This window comes from Caenorhabditis elegans, chromosome II, assembly GCF_000002985.6.
Source record: "Caenorhabditis elegans chromosome II".
NCBI lineage: Eukaryota > Metazoa > Nematoda > Chromadorea > Rhabditida > Rhabditidae > Caenorhabditis > Caenorhabditis elegans.
In genome coordinates this window covers 4,775,238-4,795,760 of record NC_003280.10, presented here as the reverse complement: position 1 = coordinate 4,795,760, position 20,523 = coordinate 4,775,238, and the positions used below count along the sequence as shown (strand labels likewise).

The window sequence follows — 20,523 nt, the reverse complement described above, 5'->3', positions numbered from 1 at the left end:
CTGGAATTGAGTTATAGTTACAGGGGAAAAAGTGGTAAAAGAAAATAATAAATGGAACTGATCCAATTAAAAATATACCAAATAAACGTAAATATAAGAAAATTGAACTTTTTTTTTAAATATTTATAACTAGTTAACTGCTATTTAAAACAATTAAAATATCACATATTAACAACTGATGTTATTTTTATTTTCCCGTAATTTTAGACAAAATAAGTTAGACAATAATAAGTTAATAGGCACTGACAAATTATAAAAGTGATAATCTCTGAAGAATATCTCGGACAGTTTCATCGTGACTGGCTTCATTCCGGAGATCCTGAATGATTGCGTCAAGGCGTTTTTGCAAATGAGCAGGCGAGCCTACTGATCGTTTCAGAAGACCTCGGATCGTGGAGCGCATCTGAAAATTTGAGGGTAGTTAAGATAGTTAACGGTTCAGTGAATACCTCTTCATGAATTTCAAATAACATGACAACATTTTCCAGTGTAATTACTGCAATGGTTGGGTCATTGGCGAGTGAGAATAGTTTTGTGATGACGTCAGAAATGTTGCAATCCACTCGAATTCTGGAAAATATATTTTTAGATTATTTAAATTTCAAAGTTGTCAATTGTTTTTCTTGAATTTTTCAAAAATTTTTTAAAGACTCACAAATGATCATCATCGCCGAAATGCAATTTTTGACTGCTATCTGCTCGAAGTGGATCAACTTTTCGGCATGTACACAGGTAACGGAGCATATTGATATAAATCTCTGCCAGTGGAACTCCTTTATACTCTTTTGACCATTCTTCGTGATTTCTGAAACATTTTTAAATTATTGTTCACAAATCTCAATAAATTCACCTTTCAACAATTGCAAGTATTTTCGAAAAATGCGAAAGAGACGGCATTTCTTCATTAAATCCTTCTGGGCAGAAACTGAGTGTTGCGAGGAACTGACTGATGAGAGGGGATACTGTAGCACACACAGAAGGACCGTTTGTGCTCATTTCGTCGAGATATTCTATCACACGCACACTCGACATTTCCATCTAAAAGGTTTATGTTTTATTTATATTTTGGCAAGCTTGTTGGAAAAATACTTGAGGAAGAAAATTGGCAAGAAGGCACATTTGAATGTTTTGCACAGTCATCTTGACGCGTCGGGACGGATCTCGGACAGCTGGGATTGTAAGTGATAGATTTGTGATGCACACTCTCATAAAATCCGCTTTTCGCTTTCCAGACTTTTGAGTACGATGGATGAACTGTGTGAAATTGAACAAAGTTTCAATGATGTGCTGTAAATATTTAAGTTTTTTTTTTCAAATTGTTTCTAATTCAAAACTAACAATTAAACTATTCTGCCGTAATCCCATGTCTTCTCGACATCTGACTATTAATTCAATGCATTGATCCAAATTTGTAAATGCTTGGAAATCAATCAGAGAAAGTGAAGAGCAAACAAGTTGCTCCGCAGCTTTGACTTCTTCTGATTCTTCCAGTCTATACGCTTTGCACAAAGTTCGACATTTCTCAATAATGAATTGACAGGCAGATATATCGGAAATCGTGTGGCGTGTGAAGGTTTTAGAGAAAATTTCCAAAATTCGTCGAGAACAGTCTGATGTTGATTGAATATCATAACCGATTAGATCTACTATTTTGATGAAACTATTTGACGTGACAATGTCCAAACAATCAGATTTATTTGCATTATGTTCCAGGAAGGCGGCAATTAGATTGATGAGAAGAGCCGTGTTTTCTGGCTTCTGAAAATTTTAATATTTTGGTAAACATTTTTATATCGGTGTAAATACATTTTCGGGTTTTTTGTTGTAAAATCTATTAAAAAACCGAAACTAACCTTAGTTTGATCATCAATTCTGAGCCGAACCAAAACCAATTCCAGAATCTTTGTGACTTCCTTCAAGGTGTAATATTTTGTAATATAAGATGTCCATGCAGCACAGCAATCGACAAAAGTTTGAAAATTCGAAATATCTGCTACACGCATCCATACTGACCTGAAACAACTCTCAAAACAATAGAGAGAAGTAGAGATAATGAGAAGGCGAATTGAGTTATACTTTAGACGGAGACAGCCGTTTGTGAGCAAGTGAGCACAATTTCGGTCACAAATAGACACAGACGTTATGTTGTGATGACGAATGTAGGGGAATTGGGGAAACGTGATGCGTAAGGCAACGTTTTTGATCCAAAAAAATTTTTCATGTCAAGAAGGAAAAATGGAGGAAATTTCCTTTTTGTAGGGGGAATATTCTCTCAAAAACATTTTTTAAGAACAAAATTTAGAAAAAGTCTGAAATTAGACCAGCCATAAACTTTTTTGGGAAATTTTTAAAGACCATCTCGAATATAATAAAATACCAAATGTTTCTGATCGGCTATTTCTCCTTAATTCATAAATTCGGATTTTTTTTGATTTCGAAAATAAATTTAGCCACTTATTTACTTTTTCACAAATTTTCTATTTTCCTCGATCGGCGCCATATTGAGATATCGTTTTCCGAGACGTGTGAGCGGTTCTTCAAAATCTTCATGTAATGCAAAAATAATATCCAGTACTTGTTCAGAATGCACGGATAAATATTTCGATGGTAATCCTTCTATCACAGCTGACACCAAAATAAACGTTTTCTCATCAAGTGGAGAAGTTTTTCGGCAGTATGCAAAAAGTGGAACAAGATCATCAACAGTGTGAGCTCCGTGAGCAACACATTGAACAATCCAGGAAACTCCTTGAATTGAGACTGCTTCTTTTCTGGCGTCCGCGAGTGAAGTTTTCTTTCGATGGAGCTCTTCCATAACATCTTTCGGTGCCTGCATCCAATCATGTAGAACTCTCCAGTGAGGAGTACGATTTAATGGATCAATGAGCATACTGTAGCGGGTTATGTGAACTCGAGCAAATATTGAAGAGAGATCATCGTTGAATTCTGAAATTATATTGATGGGTTGAATTTTTTGAAGAAAAAAACCCACGGGAGCACATTATAGCGAGGCGTTCCAAATTTATTGATAGATTTGCTGCATCGAAAAATTTCAGACACGCAATCATCGAGCATTCAACTGAAAATATTTCAATTTTTTTCTTATAAACTGAGTGGTTCTTACTATAAAACCGAATTGGAATATCTATAATTTCAGATAATTTCAGAAACCAATTCATTGCCATATCCTTCACATTTTTCGGTACCTGCTCCACGGTGAAATTCGCAGAAAGATCGGTTTGACCGTTTTTGTTTCGAGCCTGAAAATATTTAATATGATTTTTAAATTTTCTGCTCATTTTCATACCTCGTTTGACTTTGCAAGTAATCGATCGTAGAGTAATTTTCCAAATGTATCAACAACATCAATTGCAAGAAGCCAGTAATATGGATATTCTTCCGATTGTGGAGGTATAGACTGTAGAAGATTTGCCGATTCAATTACAATCTGAATTTAAATCATTTACTTATTAAACAGTAATTTATGTTATTCTGAAATCCTTACTTTAAATGATTCTACTCGATCTTCTCTTCCCCATGCGGTAATTAGATTTTCCCTGAGAATTAAAAATCTCTGCGATACATCTCCAGCTTTCTTCACATTTTTCAAATTCTTCTCATCGGAAAGTGATTTCAGGCGAGCTCGTAGAACATCAATTTGTGACATTCCAAATTCTTTTGGTTTTGCAACCAGAGCAATTTGAGCTCGTTTCTCTCTCCACGCTTGAAATTCGGGCAATTCTATGTTGAAACTCGAGTGATCGGATCGTTTGTTTTCAAGAGTGTTATCCAATGAAAAACTACGAATTGATTTCGTACTTTGCTGTAATATGTCTCGATCAACAGTTTCCTCGCCGTCTGCAGCTCCAAATGTAGCGCCTGAAATTTAAATCTATTTGTTTTTCTTCAAATTCGTCTAACCGACCAAGAGGATCTTCAAAATCATACGTTTCTTTTCCTTTTTCTTCCGATTTCTTCGATTCTAGTTTTTTGCTTTCCCATTTTGTCCAAAACGCAGCTATTTTATTTTTAGTTTCTGCGTCTTCTAACGGGTGTTGAACGGCCGGAATTACCAAATCCGGGTCGGTTTCGAATTTTCGGGCGGCGGGTCTAACTTTCCAGATTGACTCGGCCGCCATACCTTAAAAATTGAAAAATAAAAAATTATCCAGTTCGTTTTTAAGAAAAATATAAAAAAATATATAGAAAAACAAGCAAAAAAAGCAGAAATTGACTCTGAAAACATAAATAAATATATTGTCCGAGAGGAGTACACGGCCGGCGGCCGAGTCGGATGTTAGGCCACAGTGCGCGGTTGTTCAAAATAGGATTTTCCGCGAAATTTCCACTGATTTCAGTTTGTTCGTTGTATTTTTGGCATTTAAAATGAATAGTTTTCAAGAATTCAAACATGAAAACATGATAAAAACTTTATTAATCAAAATCTCAGAATCTATCGACCGAGCCACGCATTTTTCAACAAAGAATTTATCTGATCAGCAGTCACTCTTTTGTCCATTGTCCCACCGTCCGCCAACGACTCCCAATTTGGAATAACATCTGAAAACATATTATAAATTTTGAAAGTTAAACTGATCAAGCTAAAAATAAGTAAGCTAACGCACCTTCATCAACTTGTCTGTCGATTTCGTAGCGAAAAGGGACCCAATTATCATGAGAATACATTTGGTTGTACATCAGAATTGGTGAAGGATCATAGTCGAATCGTTTAGTCTGAAATTAACAAATAAAAACTCGAATTAGTGCGAAAAAAGTGCAAACATTCACCCAATTAGTACTGCAAGCTTCAAAACGCTCAACGAATCAAGTGGGCGTGGCCAAACGAGACTCCGAATTCCGCACGGCAGTTTACAGTTCTACGTGGCGTAGAAACCCCTAATTTTTGACTTTTGCGCCAATAATACCGTAAATGGTCTCGACACGACAAATTTTCATCGAATGTAAAATGGTGTGCTCCTTTAAAGAGTACTGTAGTTTAGACCTTTAGTTGCTACTGAATTTTATTGATGTTTCACAATTTTTGAGTAAGAATGTATGTATTTATGTTGGAAACTAGTATTAAATTCTGAAAAACCTTTAAGTTGTTAACGAAATGCGAAATAACAGGGAAAATTCATTGAAATTTCGAATTGCCACAGCATCGAAAGTTTGAAGTTACAGTACTCTTTAAAGGCGCACACCGTTTTTAATTTAATAAACATGTGTCATTTACCTGGTACCGTATTTTTAGCTCAAAAAACACAAAATTTTGTCTCTGGATAGTTTCAAAGGTGTTGATTATTTAATTTTTTTTTAATTATTCAAAATTGTTTTAAATTTAAAAAATTACATTAAAAAATAATAAAGTCTAACCTGAATATAATACGAGAAGACAGTGTTGCAAAAGTAGAATAGTAGCAATACGACAAATGTAAAAACCGTCATTTTGAGAGCGGACCACTCTGAAATGAAAACGATGAAAATTGATGGAAATATGTTCAAAGAACGAAATTATTAAGTAAAATGAATTGAAAATTATATTATATTTTATGTGTTCCAAGCATACACAAAACAATAACATTTTTATCCAGGAGCGGCAGCAAGGTCCATGTTATTTTCATTTTATTCTTATTTTTGGCCAACAGCGTCAGCACAACTAATTTCAGAATGGAGGAGGTCCAGGGGAGGGTCTTGAAGGCAATAATTAGCCTGATTAGTCTTCGAATACGTCATTCTGTTCATTGAGAACAAGATTTCTGATTTTCTTTTGGAACATTTTGGAGAAGAATTAGTTTGAACTTGACACGCGAACAATCTTTTTTTCTTTTCCGAAAATTGTTACGTGATGGATATATCGGTGTGGTCTGAAGACCCCATGAGTCTATTTTGTGACGTCATAAAATTACCAAAAAGGTCTGGAAATGACATGGAACGGACATTCACCTGAAAACTAGAATAGTAAACATTTGAGAAAAATTTTCATAGTTAAAAAAAACAAGAAGAAACCATCATATAAAGTATTTTTTTTAGAAAACTTATTGAAAATTATTTTTTAGTCAAATGTTTATTCACATAATTTTTTTTCAAAACAATTGCACAAAATAAAAGACGTGAAGACAAAAAAATAGGGATTTAAAAAAAACCACGGGAATTCAAAATCGAATTCAATCACTTCTCAATATACTAACCCTACGAAACTAGCGAATTTTGAATTAACATGACAAAAGTAAGTTTTTAATACTTTTTACACGGTCTGGCATATATTTGGTTCTGCGCCACACTATTTTCAACTGTTTTTTTGTTGAAAATTGAAAAATCACTGTTTTTGTGGCATTTCTTTGGGGTATTAGCTCAGTTTTCTGTTTTACAGATGCTTCACAAGAAATACGCGAAAACTGGACCACTCTTAAAGCAATGGACGGCCCGAAAGCAATGGCTAATATTATGGGTGAATTATGATCCAGAGGTAAGTATTATTTTTTATATTTTAAACATTTACTAACATTATCAATAATTGCAGTTAGAATTGCAAACTCCAGAGCCAGAAGACCCAGTTCCAGAGCTCGAAGCCACTCTAAAGACCGATCACATTCCACCTGAGGTACGTTAAAAATTATGTAAAATTCTGAAATATTGCGTAGTATTAGTTTAATTCGTTAATTCCCCTAAAAACTGTCAAATTTGTAGATATCCGACGAGAGTCGCAGATGCAATCATCAGCAACTGATAAACAATTATAACGAGAAAGTTGCGGACATTCAGAAAAGAGTAGATGGTCTGAACGTTCTATATGCAAACATTCTCCTGGCTAAAGAACAATGTCGTGAATCCAACTGTTATCATGTAATAAATAAAATTTTATTAATTTGATGTTTAAGCTGACACACTACACGGAACTTTTTCAGAAATCAGATATGTGATAAAACAAACAGTAGTTATCGATGCTCCAAAAATTTATCATTTTTCGGAGTTTGTTAAGCACGGCAAGTTTGCCTAGTTTGCCGAATTTATATTTGAGTCAAAATTTATCCTCTTTTTTTAATAAGACCGGAAAAATCGGTCCTAATCTACATAAAACACAAACCATCGCACAAGTTGAACTCTTTTTCCTGACATGAAATACTTCACACACACTTTACATCCGAACAAATTTTAAAAAATGAAAAAACAAACAAACAAGCAAACAAGCGAGACAGTATCCGTGTGTCTGCTAACAAATCCCAAAGTCTCATTTTTCTGGTGCTATCGTTTTCGGAGAAGCAAACACGATGGTTTGTCTACTCAATGCCCTCTGGCCGGCCGGCCACTGCTGACATAGATAGATTGAAACGTATTGAAAATGTACAAGAAACAAATAGACACAGAAAAAAACGGGCGAACGATGGTCAATTCAATATGCTTCATTGTTTTGGGAAATGCCCGAGAGAAATGGATCAATGTCATATACCAGAATGCAGAGACTGGATTCGATTGAAGGATGACCCTGAAGGTGCCGAGAAGACCGGATCATTCAGACAATGAAACCATACGACATTTCATGATATTGCACAGAGCTGTTCCTTTTTCTTTTCGGTTTACTTTTCTTTTTTTACATACATACACTTTTGAAGCTTTCGTTACAAAGTGTAAAACTCAAAAGTTCTCTCTCCTTCTAACTTCTGAAATTATGGAAATATCATAAAAATTATGTTTAAAAAAGGAGAAAAGTTAATTTGCTTCTAAAATTGTATTTTTAAAGCCGTCAGACAATCAGAATTTCTTTGTAGTGAAGTTACAAAATCTCCTTTTTCGCCCTGTTTTGTCGATGTTTTGATTGAAAATTTCCAATTTTTCTTTTTGAAAATAACTTTACCCTCATTCGAAAATTTTTGAGAAATTGCTCAAAAACTTCCGGAAAGTAATGAATCAGTTTTTTCCTCATATTTCTACATAAACTTCTAATTAAAGCCGACGACAGGACAATGAGAACCAGAGGAGTTTATAAGATTTCCGAGTGAACCAAAGAAATATTCCGCATATTTCAGGTTGAAGTGAAATTGTGTAAACCTGATGTAAAATATAATGTGAAACATGTACACAGAGCCACGAATTTATTTACAATACGAATTGGCCTGGAACCAGTATGGCAACATAGGCCTCCTGTAAGTCATATAAAATCAAATCCGGAAGTTTTCAAAAGCGGAACATTTTAAGACTGAAATAAAAACGAGGAACTTGAAAGTAATTTATTGAACACAAGTTCAGGCAGGGCTCAATGGATTGTACTCAATGGGGAGGTTCTTACGACGAACCATACCGTCTCCTTGGAACCATTCCCGACGGAACTGCTTGGCAGCTCCATCCGGGGTCTTGGTCCACTCAACAGTGATACGATCGTTGTTAGTGTCCTCCTGTCCGAAGGCGAAGGCATCACACGAAACTGCCAGGAGAACAGCTTCCTTTGGATCGAGGACTCCACATGGTGGATCAACTCCAAGTCTCTTCATGTTGGTGGTCTTGATAGCGTATCCCATACGGCGAGCTTGTCGTCGTATGGTGCATTGAAGACGATCTTCGTACCCGCCTGGGTCTGGATGTCTCCTGGTGGGACGGATTGGGCCATGTCGATTTGTCGGAAGAGTTATAAAAACTCAGACTGAAGATTATGGCAAAACCTTCTCTATTTATGCAAATCCTTATCACTGTCTGGATCTCAAAGTTCATAAGTTTACGTTGAATTTTAATTGAATTAATTTATTTATTTTATTTTTTCCCAAAATGTTTTTAGTTTTGTTGCTCTCGGCGGGTTACCACGTAAAATGAGTCTTCTTCTCTCTTTTTTAGAAGACAATGACACAAAATTGAGTTATTCTGATGATGCTCCAAAAAACATTAAAAAATAACATTTTTCGGAGTTTGTTAAGAACGGCAAATTTGTCGAGTTTGCCGAATTTGCCATGCTCGGCAAATTTGGAGATTTGCCGCACATACTATCTAGAACCACAAAATATATTATTTTAGTTTTTAACATGAGTATTAATGTAAGTAATAAAAAAGTTTCATTCCAATCCAGAGGAGCCATTGTACCTAGCAAAAACCTGTTTTTATAAGCAATAGGAAGGGCAATTCCCAGCATTAGTATGATAGGACCATTTTTCCAGAAATCGCCTATTGATTAATTGTAATGAAAAAGGTATTCTAAAACATTCCAAAAAGTATTATAAGACTTTTCAAATTGGTGGGATTTGCTTGTAAAAAATATAAAAAATGATGAAATTACTTTAAAAATGGGAAGAAGAATCATGTTACGTGGTAACTCGCCGAGAGCAACAAAACTACAAACATTTTGTGAAAAACAAAAAAATAAATTAATTCAAGTAAAATCCAACGTATGAACTTTATGAACTTTGAGATCTAGACAGTGATAAGGATTTGCATAAATAGAGAAGGTTTTGCCATAATCTTCAGTCTGAGTTTTCACACTCTTCCAACAAGTCGCCATGGCCCAATCCGTCCCACCAGGAGACATCCAAACCCAGCCGGGTACGAAGATCGTCTTCAATGCACCATACGACGACAAGCACACCTACCACATTAAGGTGATCAATTCATCTGCTCGCCGTATTGGATATGGAATCAAGACCACCAATATGAAGAGACTTGGAGTTGATCCACCATGTGGAGTTTTGGACCCAAAGGAAGCTGTGCTTCTTGCCGTGTCATGCGATGCCTTCGCCTTCGGACAGGAGGACACTAACAACGATCGTATCACTGTTGAGTGGACCAACACCCCGGATGGAGCTGCCAGGCAGTTCCGCCGAGAGTGGTTCCAAGGAGACGGTATGGTTCGTCGTAAGAACCTCCCCATTGAGTACAATCCATAGAGCCCTGCTTGATCTTGTGTTCAATAAATGACTTTTGAAAATTCCTCGTTGTTGTTTCTGTCTTGTTCAGATTTTAAATGTTTCCGAATTTGATCCCATAAGACTTGCATTAGGTGCCAGACTGCTTCCAGGCCTATGTTGCCTCCCAACTGAGTACAATCCGTAGGCATGTATGAACTATCATGCATCAAAAGTTTAAAATAAAGTCGTATTGTATTGGCTTTGTGTTCTTGGTTTTATATCTTTAAACTAAGTTTAAAAAGATCCAGGATGAACTAGTACTTGACTGGAACTGGGGATCTTCCAGAAAATTCGAATCAGTTTTTCATGGTCGTGTCGAAGTTTGCAATTTAATAGTAATATAGATAAAACATCAACTTTTAATCGAAAGTTTTGAGAAATTGCTCAAGAGTTGGCATTGAATAGGATTCGGTGAATTTTAGAAAATTTCTTTATGGTTCCAATTAAAAGCAAAATTTTTTAAGAAGGAACGATATAAAATTTTTCATTTTGCTTTATTTCAGTTAATACACCAATCCACATCAAAACAAAGTTTTTCATCATCATAATGTACCCAATTTCTCTACGTCTCTTCCTCTGCTTTCCCTCTAATTCGGCTTAACAAATGTTACTGTTTTGTTCTCGTTTTCCTACGGAACGGGGGGTCATCTTGCCTAATTCTATTGTGACACAATTGCTAAGTTTCCAAAAAAGAGAGATTTACGTGGGGGTGGTGGAAGAATGCTCTCAGATTGAGAGAAGACATAGTTAATATCTGTTTTGCTCAAGAACTGTACATCTTTCGTTTGTATTTTTGTATTTTTCTGTAATTTTTTTTTGCACGCCTGCCTGCCTACAGTCTAGGCAGGCAGAGGTCCTCTCGAAGGCAGCCAGGTCCTTGGAACCTTTTATAATTTTTTCCAGGTTGAGAATCTAATTTTTAGTCTGTTGCAATATTGCAGATTATTTTGTCTCCAAAAATATTTGGGAATCACAATTCTATAAAGCAAGTTTATATTACAACATTAAACTAAAAACTGGAAAATAATCTCCAAAAAAATTGAAATAACTGCGAGAAACAAAGCTCAATATAAAATGCTCGAAGAGGTCAGTGCAAACCGTCTCGACGCGTGTCTCCGCCCAATCTCGATCCACTTGAAAATCTCGAGCAGCGATTTTTTGTCGGCTTCACCTACCTATGCCCCCAGTTTTGGATTGAAATCTTAATTTTGCACATTCTCTCTTGATACTCTCCTGATAGCTTGAATTCCCCTTCTTCTCATATTTTCACATACATTGATGATGTGGCAAGTTTTTCTCAATTTTCAATCCTTATTGAATATTCATGAAAAATTTACAGAATGACCGTACGAAAAAAGAAAGAAAATACAATGACGACAGCGAGTTGGAGCTATAAAAACTCATTTTTCGCCTTCAATCCATCATACGGATTTCAACTAACCGACAAAAAAAAGTGAGTTTTTTTATTTACCAATTCACTTTAAAAAAGTTCCAATTATAAACACTAAAGATTACATTTCAAAAGTTATACCTTGAGAGTAGGCACGCAGGCCCGGTAGGCGCTGGTTTCCTTGGTAAAAAAAGAAAACGAGTACTTAACACATAGCAATCTGTTTAAAGAAAATTTGAGACTGGTTTAGAAGTTTCAAAAATAAAAACTTCAAAAATTTCTTCAGACTTGCAGAGTTTTTGGACTCAAAAACCCTCAAAAACCAATACATAGTTCCAATCATTTTCAAAAGTCCAGTTCTCCAGAGATTATTAACCTATTGACCATCAACTCACCGCCACACTGGTCATCCACTATTTTTATTTCTGTTTCGTAATCTCTTAGCGCCCCCGAAGCTTCTCAAGAATAGCTTGTTAACAGTCATCAGGTGTCTGCGTCTCTCGCACAGTCTACAATATTTACGATGCTCTTCAAAATGTCGGTCAGCAAGAACAAGATAGTGGACAAGAGGAGCTGATTTGTCTTTTGAGCATTTTCTCTCTGTCTGTCTTTCTTATCCCTCACTACTTTTTCCAACCATTTTTGGTCCACTCTGCGCCGCCTATTTCGGGCCGCCTACAGTTATCTGTGCACTAATTACTGTTAAACTTGTCAAACTGGGCGCCGTTGACGCTTCTGACGATATCAAAATTGTGTCGGTCGAGGAGAAAATCCTTCAAAAGTGAGTAGAGCTGATACGGTGGCTTTTTAGATTTTTGAGTTAAATTAAATATATTTTTTACAATCAGATTTTTCTACTGAACCCCTTAATTTTGAACTTGTTCCGCTAAAAATTTTCAAAATCATAAAATTAACGTCTGTTTTTAACTGTTTCCCTTTTTGAATTTCTGTGTGCTAAACATCGACCACATAGTCTTTCAGGCCTAAACGTCTGCCGGCCGCCTATTTTTTGCTTTAACTCAAATGCTTGGCGTTTGCACAGTTTTTCTTTAAGAGTCTTATGCTTCATATCAAAAAATTTATATATTTTAAATTGGAAATTGAACGAAAGCACTATCTAGGTCGCCTTAAAGGCAGGAATTTTGTGTTTACAAGACATAGCATTTTTAGTAGTTAAAAAGGTATCCTAATATTCAAAATTTAAATTCAGTTCCAATTCTAAAAGGTGAACTTAGCCGAGTCAAAATATTTAAAAATTTGTTCCGAATCTATTTTCCAGAAAAATCCTAAACTTTTCCCAAATTAGTGTCAATTTTCGAGGAATTTATTGAACCAGATTTTAAAAAATTTCACCAAATTCAGATAGTTTTTATTACTATCAATAGCAATAATGATCTGTCACTAAAAATTGAAGTGTTAAATTTTTCAGCCGTCGCCAAAATACCTCTTCTACAACCATAACAACGAACTCCGGGGGAGGAAGGTAAGTATTTCAAATTGTTTCATTAACAGCTTATTAGTATAAACTCTTTACCGCGTTTGGCAAAACTCAACTATTTCCAGGTCAAATTCTTCCTCCGGAGCCACAGAAATAAGTGATTGCTCATCGAGTGACGTCAGCCATTTGGAACATTTTCCAGACCGGTTAGTTATTCCATCTTTCGAAATTCGATGATTCATTTCCAATTTCCATAATATACACATATTTCCTTTACATAATAGGATTTCAAAAATCCTAACCTCGTAATGTCAATATTTGAACACCTAAGAAGAGAGAAGGGGGTCGGCTACTTGAAAGCAGTAGGTGCGCTTTGTGTGAAAACATTCGAAACTGACCAATGAGGGTGGAGAGTAGTTTAGAGGGATTGTGATAAGAAAAAGAAGTTCAAGTGGTTCAGATCACGTTTCTTTTTTCAAAAGCTGAACTTTGGAATTTTTTGGAAATATTGGAGGGGATCAGAAGTTCAATTACTCAATTTCTCAAAGGCGCCACAATCAACTTTAAAGTAGTTCATCTCGGTTGTCTTCAGTTTTATCAAATACATGTTCATTGTGAAAACATAGATAAATATTTTGCACATTCTTTGTCAGTTGGCAATTAATTGTTTAAACTTAAAAACCGAGATATGAGCTTTCAAAGTTTTTCCTGCTGTCAACATATTTTACTCCAAAAAAATGTCAACATATTTTACTCCAATTTTGCTCCACAATCTGTCGGAAAATCTTAAATTGTCTGAACTACTAATATAGCCCAAGTGAGCTCGGTTTTTCCAAAAAAAAAAATACACACAACTTACAAGTTCATTCTGAATCGCTCGAAGTTGAAGTATAATTTAAATAACTTATGCCAAAGACCTTTGTATATCTTTAAATTTTAAATATCTGATAATTTTTCTCTGCGCCAATACGCATCACCATGACCAAAAAAAAATTTCAAAGTAGATTGACTTGAAAACTTCCAAAAATTGTGAACTAATTGTAAGTAATGCTTTCTCAAAATTTATTAACCGATTTCCCATTGTGACAGCTTTTTTTTTCTTCGAAAATAGATATATCACTTCGACGTGCTTTTTTGTTATGTTTTTTGCAGGAAATCAATCCATCATCAGAGACAGGTGACTGACCTTTCATGTTACTCTTATATCTTTGTTTTTGTTTTTCATCCGGGTTGTTACTTAAACTAAAAACTTAAACTAAACTTGAAATTTAGGATTTTTTTAAAATCCTTCACCAATTCAGTCCGCTTCAGTCAATTCAGTCAATTAGAAAAATTGAGTGATTCATATTTTCAAGGGAGTTCTGGTTGAACTATGAACTGAAACTCATTGACTACACAAAGGTAACAAAAATTCTACAAAAGGATCGGAATCCAGTTAGCATCATAATTCTTTCATTTGCAAAACTGCGACACCTAAATTCCTATTCGGTAATCTCTGCGTCTCTTCATCTCCCACACTATTCCAAAGAAACCGGCTCCAAGAGGTGGAGCTCCTCTCTTCTGCTCCCGTGAGCCAACTTCTCTCTTTCTCTGCCTCGGTGCTTTCAAACCGATTGTGTGAGTGTGGCAATCCGATTGTCTGGCGTCCCTTCCGTCGTTGTGCAAACTACCTGACACTTTCCGATTATCATTATCACTTTTTGAAAGCACAAACACACTTCCTCAGGTTTTGTTATGCGTGATCATAATCAACGTCGGTGACTGGTTATTTCTACTGGAAAACGATTGTTCTTTGACATGAACAAGAAATCGAAAACTGTTATGATCGACTACTCGATCACCAAAATTTTGGAACGAAACAAAAAGTAAGAATTACATTTTTATTTTAAAGCTTGGAAATTGCCCTTCTGTAGATTTGTCTAGGCCATGAAGCCTTTTTTGTCTATTTTTCAAAACTATTTTTGACGATTTTTAGGCAAATTTAAACTAGCCCTCAAATGTAGGCACACAATCTGCCCGCCTGACTTCTCGGTGACCACCGCCTGCCTTGTTCCTACTTAACTACTGCCGAATGCACATGGTTGTCAACTGTCTAATTTGAAATGACAAAATTGAATATTTGAGTTCACATCAAATATCTAGTTTGAGAAAATACAATGAAAACCTTTGTTCCGAAATCCAAAAATAAAATTATTTCGCCAGTTTTTCAAAAAAAAAAAAACCGTTAAAATTTTGTGGTTTCGGTGTTCCTAAAACATTCTAAAAACGAAACTGTCTACTCCTAAGATCAGACTAGACTTTTCCACCAACTAATGCAAATAAATCACTTTTTCTTGATCCTTTGACATTTGATCTCCACACAACCTGTAAATCTTCTTACAAATATCCTTCCAATTTTTTTCTCTATCCTAGATGTTTCGATATTTGTTCCCGAGCTGTTTCCGAGTCTGTCTCCAATTTTTGATTTCTGTCTCGTTCTTTTTTATTCGTGGGTTGCCGCGGTCACTTTCCAAAGAGCATTGTTACATCCAAATTGCGACCAAATATGGGTTGCTCTGCTCTCTTTTATAACCATTTTGATGAGGAGAGAGCCGAAAAAAAAACTAGATTTTTTTTGAAGATTGACATTTGAAATATGCACGCAGATGTGATGTAAGAAAAGTGGAATAAGAAAAATTTAATTGAAGATGAAATTTTGAAAATTTATGACAACTGAAATTAATCTGATAATTTTGTTTTTGGGCTGAATTTACAAAATCCCTACTACCGCTACTCTAAAACCTTTTCTGAAAAATACTACATCAGTCTAGAATTTGTAATTTCTTCTCCGACAGTTTTTGTGGAAGCTCTTGTAGAAATAGTGTTTCTAGTTTACACCCATCTCCGCTATTTGCATATTCTCAAGATGTTAGAACATCAAGCATCATATCCTCTGCTCTTCACACTTTGCTGAGCTTTAAGCTTGATCTACACCATATCCCGAACCAAAGTTCAAAACGGAAAGTGAGATGATTCCACTATCATATCCAGTTATCCTAATGTTTTCCTGACCACCCACCCTTTTTTCTGTACTCCAACGCGTATTTACAAAAGCCGTTAGTCTCAAGTGTCTCCCCCATCACTTTGGCAAATGCGACTGCGTCTCTCAATTATTGAATCTCTAGATTTGCATTTCGGACAACGCTAATCAGTCTCGGGAAGTTGCGCGCTGCAAGCCATTGTGAAGGTTTTTTCAAAACTCTTAAATTTACATAGTGTCTATTCGTTGTTGGCACCTCACGTTGGCAATGACGTGGAGATTATGGAAAATTGGTGGGAGAGCAAAAGACTGAGCAAACAAAATTATAAACGATTTGATTAGGGAAAGCAAAAAAATGAAACGAAATAATGGAAATGTTGCAGGAACGCTCGATTGGCAGCAGTGTTCGCCGCCCTTTTCATTCTCACACTTCTCATTTCAATATCATTTATCACAATTGTGGCGATCCTTTCGGATGGGTTCTCCACTCTTATCTCAGGTATTCCAGTTTTTATTAGCCACGTGGCAAGCTTTCTCTTATCTACCTATTAATAGTACGATATCAACTACTACAAGTAGTTACATTACTTCAACTCCAGGCTCTGAACTCTGCTCGAACACGGAAGGAGATGCATATGAAGTTAAAAACTCGAATCATGTTAACTATGGATCCGACAACTCGACATGTCTAACACCGGAATGTATTCGTCTCGCTGCGAGTTATCTGAATAATATGAATCGGGATGCCAACCCATGTGAAGACTTTTATGAATTTGCATGCGGAAAATATGCAACAAGGAAAGTGATTGCGGAGCATGAGAAGAAGGTTACTGTGCTCAGTGAGATGAAAAAGGAAATGGATAGGCATTTGAAAGGTAATTTGAAAAGTCATTTGAAAAGTAAAGTTGTGTGTTGGGATAACATGGTAGGCAGGTGCCCTGTCTATAGCTTGATGACGTAATTTTTGTGGGATAAAACCTCATGCTTCTTCTTTATTCTTTGTGTTCTATCTCGCATTCGTCATTTCCAAAAAAAAGTTCGAAACCTATGCAATTGAGTTATTGTCAGTGATAATATTAAACATTTTATTCAAAACAGACAAAATACTGAAAACTTGAAAAAAATCAATGTATCTCTAAGATCCATATTCACTTTCTAGATATTCTCGAAAAGACCTCCAGAGAAAACACAACTCGATCTATGAAACTTGCTCAAATCTATTTCGACTCTTGTATGGATGAGTTTTCTCAAGACGATTTGGGAGTTCAACCTCTAATGTCAATGATTTCAAATCTCGGTGGCTGGCCTCTTTTGACAAATGCTCGATTCGATTCTATTGATTTTCAATGGGAAGTTCTTGCTGGCCATTTGGCATTATATGGAGTTGATGGAATATTTCGAGTCTTTGTGCATTCTTCATTTGATGATAGCGACAAAAATGTGTTAATGGTAAGTCAAAAGATTAATTGCAACAAAAAAATTGAAATTTAAGTTTTCCCCGCCAAAGTTGTTCCTGGAAAAGAAGAAGTTCTATCGTGAAGTTCCATCGTCAAATGTGTATCTGCAATATTATCGACAGTACATTCTATCACTTTTGTCCCTTTTGGGAGTTGATATGGAAGATGAAACTGGAGTTATTGAGTATCAAGTTGATGATATTATTGACTTTGAGAGACGAATCGCGAATGTAAGTTGTGAGATTTTTGAAGAAGCAAGGTGTAAAATATATATTTTACTAATAAATATTTTCAGCTCACCCGAATAGAACTCTCCCGCAACCACAGTTCCATCAACAACATGATAACGTTTGGAGAATTCAAAAGAAAATATGACAAAATCAATTGGGATGCATTTTTCAATGAAGAAATGAGAGGAAACCTGGGAAGAATGCCAGATTCCTTGGTGATAAATGTGGTTGATGTCAATTATTTTGACAATTTATATTCACTTATCAAGTCGAAACCATTGAGCTCAATTAACAACTTTTTAATGTGGTGCCTTGTGTCGAATTATGATATGTATTTGCCAGCGAAGTATCGCAAGCCGATGCTCGATTTTAGGCAGAAGATGTACGGAGTTAGTTCTGATGTGAGTTTAAAAAAACTAATTTTAAAAAAATTATACTAAAAGATACAATTAAAAAGAGATACAAGAAGTAGGAAAATATGTGTAAAGTAGCATTTATTTTGAATTGAACTCGAAACTTTTCTGTTTATTTTGACTGGTCGTGCCCTCCAATAGTGTCTTCTAAATATAGTTTCAAGGCTTTTGAAGGAATTTCTGAACAACATTTGTATACTTCTGATAGAAATTTTGCGATAAAACTTACGTCTGTAAATAATATAACCAATGTCTGTATATATGAATTTGAGGCCACGATCTGTGAGCCTTCATATACCTTAGCTCAAAGTCTTGATTCAATTCATAATTGTGTTTATGCAAGGCACTTAACGATATGGGAAATTCGGAATAAACGTTAATGTTGGATTGTATTTCTTCTTCACTTCTCCCTTTAGTACATCCATGTTCAATGATTATATTAATATTAAGGCAGTCATCATTTTCCCAGCCGTATAGTTCAAATTCCCCGCTTTCGGAAACTTGTACCTCATCCAAAAGGATATCCCAGAAATCAACTAAACATTTTTTAAATTGAGTTTATATTTCTTTGACTTACGATTGTCGTCTACCATTATGATTTTTCCTCGCGTAGGTTGTCCTTTGCACTTCAAGACTCCTTCGATTTTAAAATTTGATATATTATAGGAAAATACATTTTTTGAAATAGCCAGAAGTATGATACAATAGAGTAAAAACGTATTCATTGGAAGTTGAATAGTTATGATTGATTATGAGTATTTGTTCATTCCAAATTACGTTTCTGTTACGACAAAGATAAGATAATATACTGTTAGTCTGTCAGGCTGTTAGTCGAGGCGACAATTCGGCGCTAAACTTTCGCACCTTATCGGTATGTCGACTTTTCAAATAAGTTTTTTAATATTAATATTTTCATTTAGCAACACAAATTTAATGTTTTAGGATCCACTGTGGGAAGTATGTGTCGGAGAAGTTCGGGAGAACCTTGCAATGCCCCTATCCACAGAATATGCTCAGAAATTTTTCACAAAGAAGGACAAGTTAGTTGTGAGTTTTTTTCTAAACTAGACTTTAAAAAATGATTTTCAATGGTTTTAAGAATGAGAAAAAAAATTGGAATTGTTTCAAAACTGGAGTTAGCTAAACGTAGGCTGGAAGATGTACTTGACTAATATGCAAGGCCTAGGTTGATATTCATAAATTGACAGGCAGAAGACATGATCCGAGATTTGAAAAAAGCTATGGAGCAGACGCTGCTCAACGCTGACTGGATCGATGAGTCAACACGAGAAGCTGCACTGATGAAGTTGGATGCAATGGGTCACAAAATTGGGTAATTTGGACTTTGCACAAGTTTAATTATTACAAAAAATATGTTAAGATTCCCCGACTCACTTCTCAATGAAACTGCCGTTCTGCTCCCTTATGCAGGAGTTCGACTGACTGCAAATCAATATTTTGATAATGCGATTTCCTTGAAAAAAGCAGCATATAGGTATGAACTGCTGAGATTTACATTTCAACTTATTCAAATTAAAATTAAATTTCTCTGTCAGGGATGCTCTTTCAAAACTCCACCGGACTCCGTCACTAATCGACTGGGCGTCGCCAATCATTGCTGTTGACGCATTTCATTATTTCACTGGGAATGAAATTAGTGAGTTCTTGTAAAAACAAAATTAACTTATTTGAACATTCCCAAATTGTTTCAGTCTTCCCTGCTGGAATTCTTCAATTCCCAATGTTTGTGCCCGATGCACCGGCTTTCTCCAATTACGGAGCAATCGGAATGGGCATCGGTCATGAAATAACCCACGGATACGATGACCTTGGAGCTCAATACGACGACAAAGGCAATCTGCGTGGATGGTGGCATACTGAAACAATGACAACATTCCAAAAGAAGAAACAATGTTTTGTGGCACAATATGGAAGTAAAATCGAACCACAAACTGGCCGAAAAGTCGATGGAAAAATGACAATTGGAGAGAATATTGCCGATAATGGAGGATTAAGAGTTGCGTTTCAAGCTTATCAATTGAGATCTGATAGGGAAAAGGAAACGAGAAGACTGCCTGGATTAACCGATTTCAGTCCGAATCAGCTGTTTTTCCTAGCCTACGCAAATGTAAGTTCTTGGAAAATAGAGTTTTACGTAGCCAGATAATAATTAGGACAGAACACAAAGTAAGCAATACTAAAAGCCACCAATCAATTAATATTTCAGACATGGTGTGAAGCCCTGAAACCATCAGCAATTGATCATATAATGGACACAGATGTTCATTCATTGGGAATGTTTCGTGTGAATGTGCCCCTTCAAAACCTTCCAGCATTTTCTAAAGAATTCGATTGTCCAATTGGATCACCTATGAATCCATTTGAAAAGTGTCGTATCTGGTAGAACATGTCTCATAATTTTTTTTTGGGCCAAGTCTCTCTCCTCGTTCACATGACTTTCTGTATTACAAATCTTTTATTCTCTGAAAATCTACGCAACAAAAAATACCTAGTCTTCTCTGAATGATCTCATCTCATTGATATTGCTTATATGTTTTTCTAATTTTGAATTTTCGATCCGCTGATCCGGGTAAACACTTCAGTTGATTATAACTTTAAGAATTCAATAAAATATTATTCATGGATTGTTATGTGATTGAAAAATATGCTCAAAAAATGATTTCGGAAATTT

The 20,523-nt window shown here is 35.6% G+C and overlaps 5 protein-coding genes, 2 non-coding genes and 1 pseudogene across 9 annotated transcripts; 2 read left to right on the top strand and 6 right to left on the bottom strand.

Annotated features, from left to right (window-relative positions):
* Positions 1–92: 92 nt before the first annotated feature.
* On the bottom strand, positions 93–4,143 carry F26G1.1 (VPS35 endosomal protein sorting factor-like). Its single transcript, NM_062458.9, has 13 exons — positions 3,926–4,143; positions 3,506–3,879; positions 3,308–3,448; positions 3,125–3,260; positions 2,993–3,079; positions 2,463–2,946; positions 1,854–2,013; positions 1,339–1,758; positions 1,090–1,287; positions 851–1,038; positions 656–805; positions 450–570; positions 93–403 (listed from the first exon to the last, which is right to left on the bottom strand). Exons 1-13 carry the CDS (start codon positions 4,137–4,139, stop codon positions 251–253), a joined length of 2,826 nt encoding a protein of 941 aa, NP_494859.3. The 5' UTR covers positions 4,140–4,143; the 3' UTR covers positions 93–250.
* A 277-nt stretch (positions 4,144–4,420) lies between these two features.
* On the bottom strand, positions 4,421–5,468 carry F26G1.15 (Neuropeptide-Like Protein). Its single transcript, NM_001346627.2, has 3 exons — positions 5,374–5,468; positions 4,626–4,734; positions 4,421–4,560 (listed from the first exon to the last, which is right to left on the bottom strand). Exons 1-3 carry the CDS (start codon positions 5,443–5,445, stop codon positions 4,454–4,456), a joined length of 288 nt encoding a protein of 95 aa, NP_001333551.1. The 5' UTR covers positions 5,446–5,468; the 3' UTR covers positions 4,421–4,453.
* Positions 5,469–8,240: 2,772 nt separating this feature from the next.
* On the bottom strand, positions 8,241–8,602 carry msp-42 (annotated as a pseudogene). Its single transcript has one exon. A coding segment is annotated over exon 1 (362 nt).
* An 877-nt stretch (positions 8,603–9,479) lies between these two features.
* Positions 9,480–9,863, top strand: msp-3 (Major sperm protein 3; the record flags this gene model as incomplete). The annotated part of the gene is made up of 1 exon (NM_062457.10): positions 9,480–9,863. The coding sequence occupies one exon, from the start codon at positions 9,480–9,482 to the stop codon at positions 9,861–9,863; it is 384 nt and encodes a 127-aa protein (NP_494858.1).
* A 1,361-nt stretch (positions 9,864–11,224) lies between these two features.
* Positions 11,225–20,477, top strand: nep-12 (Neprilysin; the record flags this gene model as incomplete). Of its 2 annotated transcripts, NM_001377789.2 has the most annotated exons (14): positions 11,225–11,337; positions 12,704–12,757; positions 12,838–12,918; positions 16,115–16,230; positions 16,331–16,606; positions 16,891–17,180; positions 17,224–17,418; positions 17,484–17,819; positions 18,774–18,878; positions 19,040–19,164; positions 19,213–19,326; positions 19,388–19,488; positions 19,544–19,959; positions 20,059–20,235. In NM_001377789.2, 14 exons carry the CDS (start codon positions 11,225–11,227, stop codon positions 20,233–20,235), a joined length of 2,499 nt encoding a protein of 832 aa, NP_001364537.1. The 2 variants fall into 2 exon arrangements, with proteins under 2 accessions (NP_001364537.1, NP_001364536.1); NM_001377790.1 differs by lacking the exons at positions 11,225–11,337; positions 12,704–12,757; positions 12,838–12,918 and adding an exon at positions 14,297–14,577 and having other exon boundaries at positions 20,059–20,477.
* F26G1.12 lies at positions 11,897–12,108 on the bottom strand. The gene has a single exon (NR_051006.1). It is a non-coding gene; the product is annotated as an Unclassified non-coding RNA F26G1.12 (non-coding RNA).
* On the bottom strand, positions 15,849–15,988 carry F26G1.13. The gene has a single exon (NR_051005.1). It is a non-coding gene; the product is annotated as an Unclassified non-coding RNA F26G1.13 (non-coding RNA).
* On the bottom strand, positions 17,657–18,624 carry F26G1.11 (TransThyretin-Related family domain). The gene is made up of 3 exons (NM_001129134.4): positions 18,409–18,624; positions 18,061–18,367; positions 17,657–18,011 (listed from the first exon to the last, which is right to left on the bottom strand). The coding sequence occupies exons 1-3, from the start codon at positions 18,554–18,556 to the stop codon at positions 17,855–17,857; spliced, it is 612 nt and encodes a 203-aa protein (NP_001122606.1). The 5' UTR covers positions 18,557–18,624; the 3' UTR covers positions 17,657–17,854.
* Positions 20,478–20,523: the final 46 nt, after the last annotated feature.

Coding starts and splice junctions, on each gene's coding strand:
- F26G1.1 (NM_062458.9), bottom strand. CDS start 4,139: ATGGCGGCCGAGTCAATCTGGAAAGTTAGACCCGCCGCCCGAAAATTC. Junction 2,014..2,462: donor AATAGAAAATTTGTGAAAAA/GTAAATAAGTGG, acceptor GAGTTGTTTCAG/GTCAGTATGGATGCGTGTAG. Junction 1,039..1,089: donor TTGCCAATTTTCTTCCTCAA/GTATTTTTCCAA, acceptor TAAACCTTTTAG/ATGGAAATGTCGAGTGTGCG.
- F26G1.11 (NM_001129134.4), bottom strand. CDS start 18,556: ATGAATACGTTTTTACTCTATTGTATCATACTTCTGGCTATTTCAAAA. Junction 18,368..18,408: donor CATAATGGTAGACGACAATC/GTAAGTCAAAGA, acceptor AAAAATGTTTAG/TTGATTTCTGGGATATCCTT. Junction 18,012..18,060: donor TGGTTATATTATTTACAGAC/GTAAGTTTTATC, acceptor AATGTTGTTCAG/AAATTCCTTCAAAAGCCTTG.
- F26G1.15 (NM_001346627.2), bottom strand. CDS start 5,445: ATGACGGTTTTTACATTTGTCGTATTGCTACTATTCTACTTTTGCAAC. Junction 4,735..5,373: donor TCTTCTCGTATTATATTCAG/GTTAGACTTTAT, acceptor TGTTAATTTCAG/ACTAAACGATTCGACTATGA. Junction 4,561..4,625: donor CGACAGACAAGTTGATGAAG/GTGCGTTAGCTT, acceptor ATATGTTTTCAG/ATGTTATTCCAAATTGGGAG.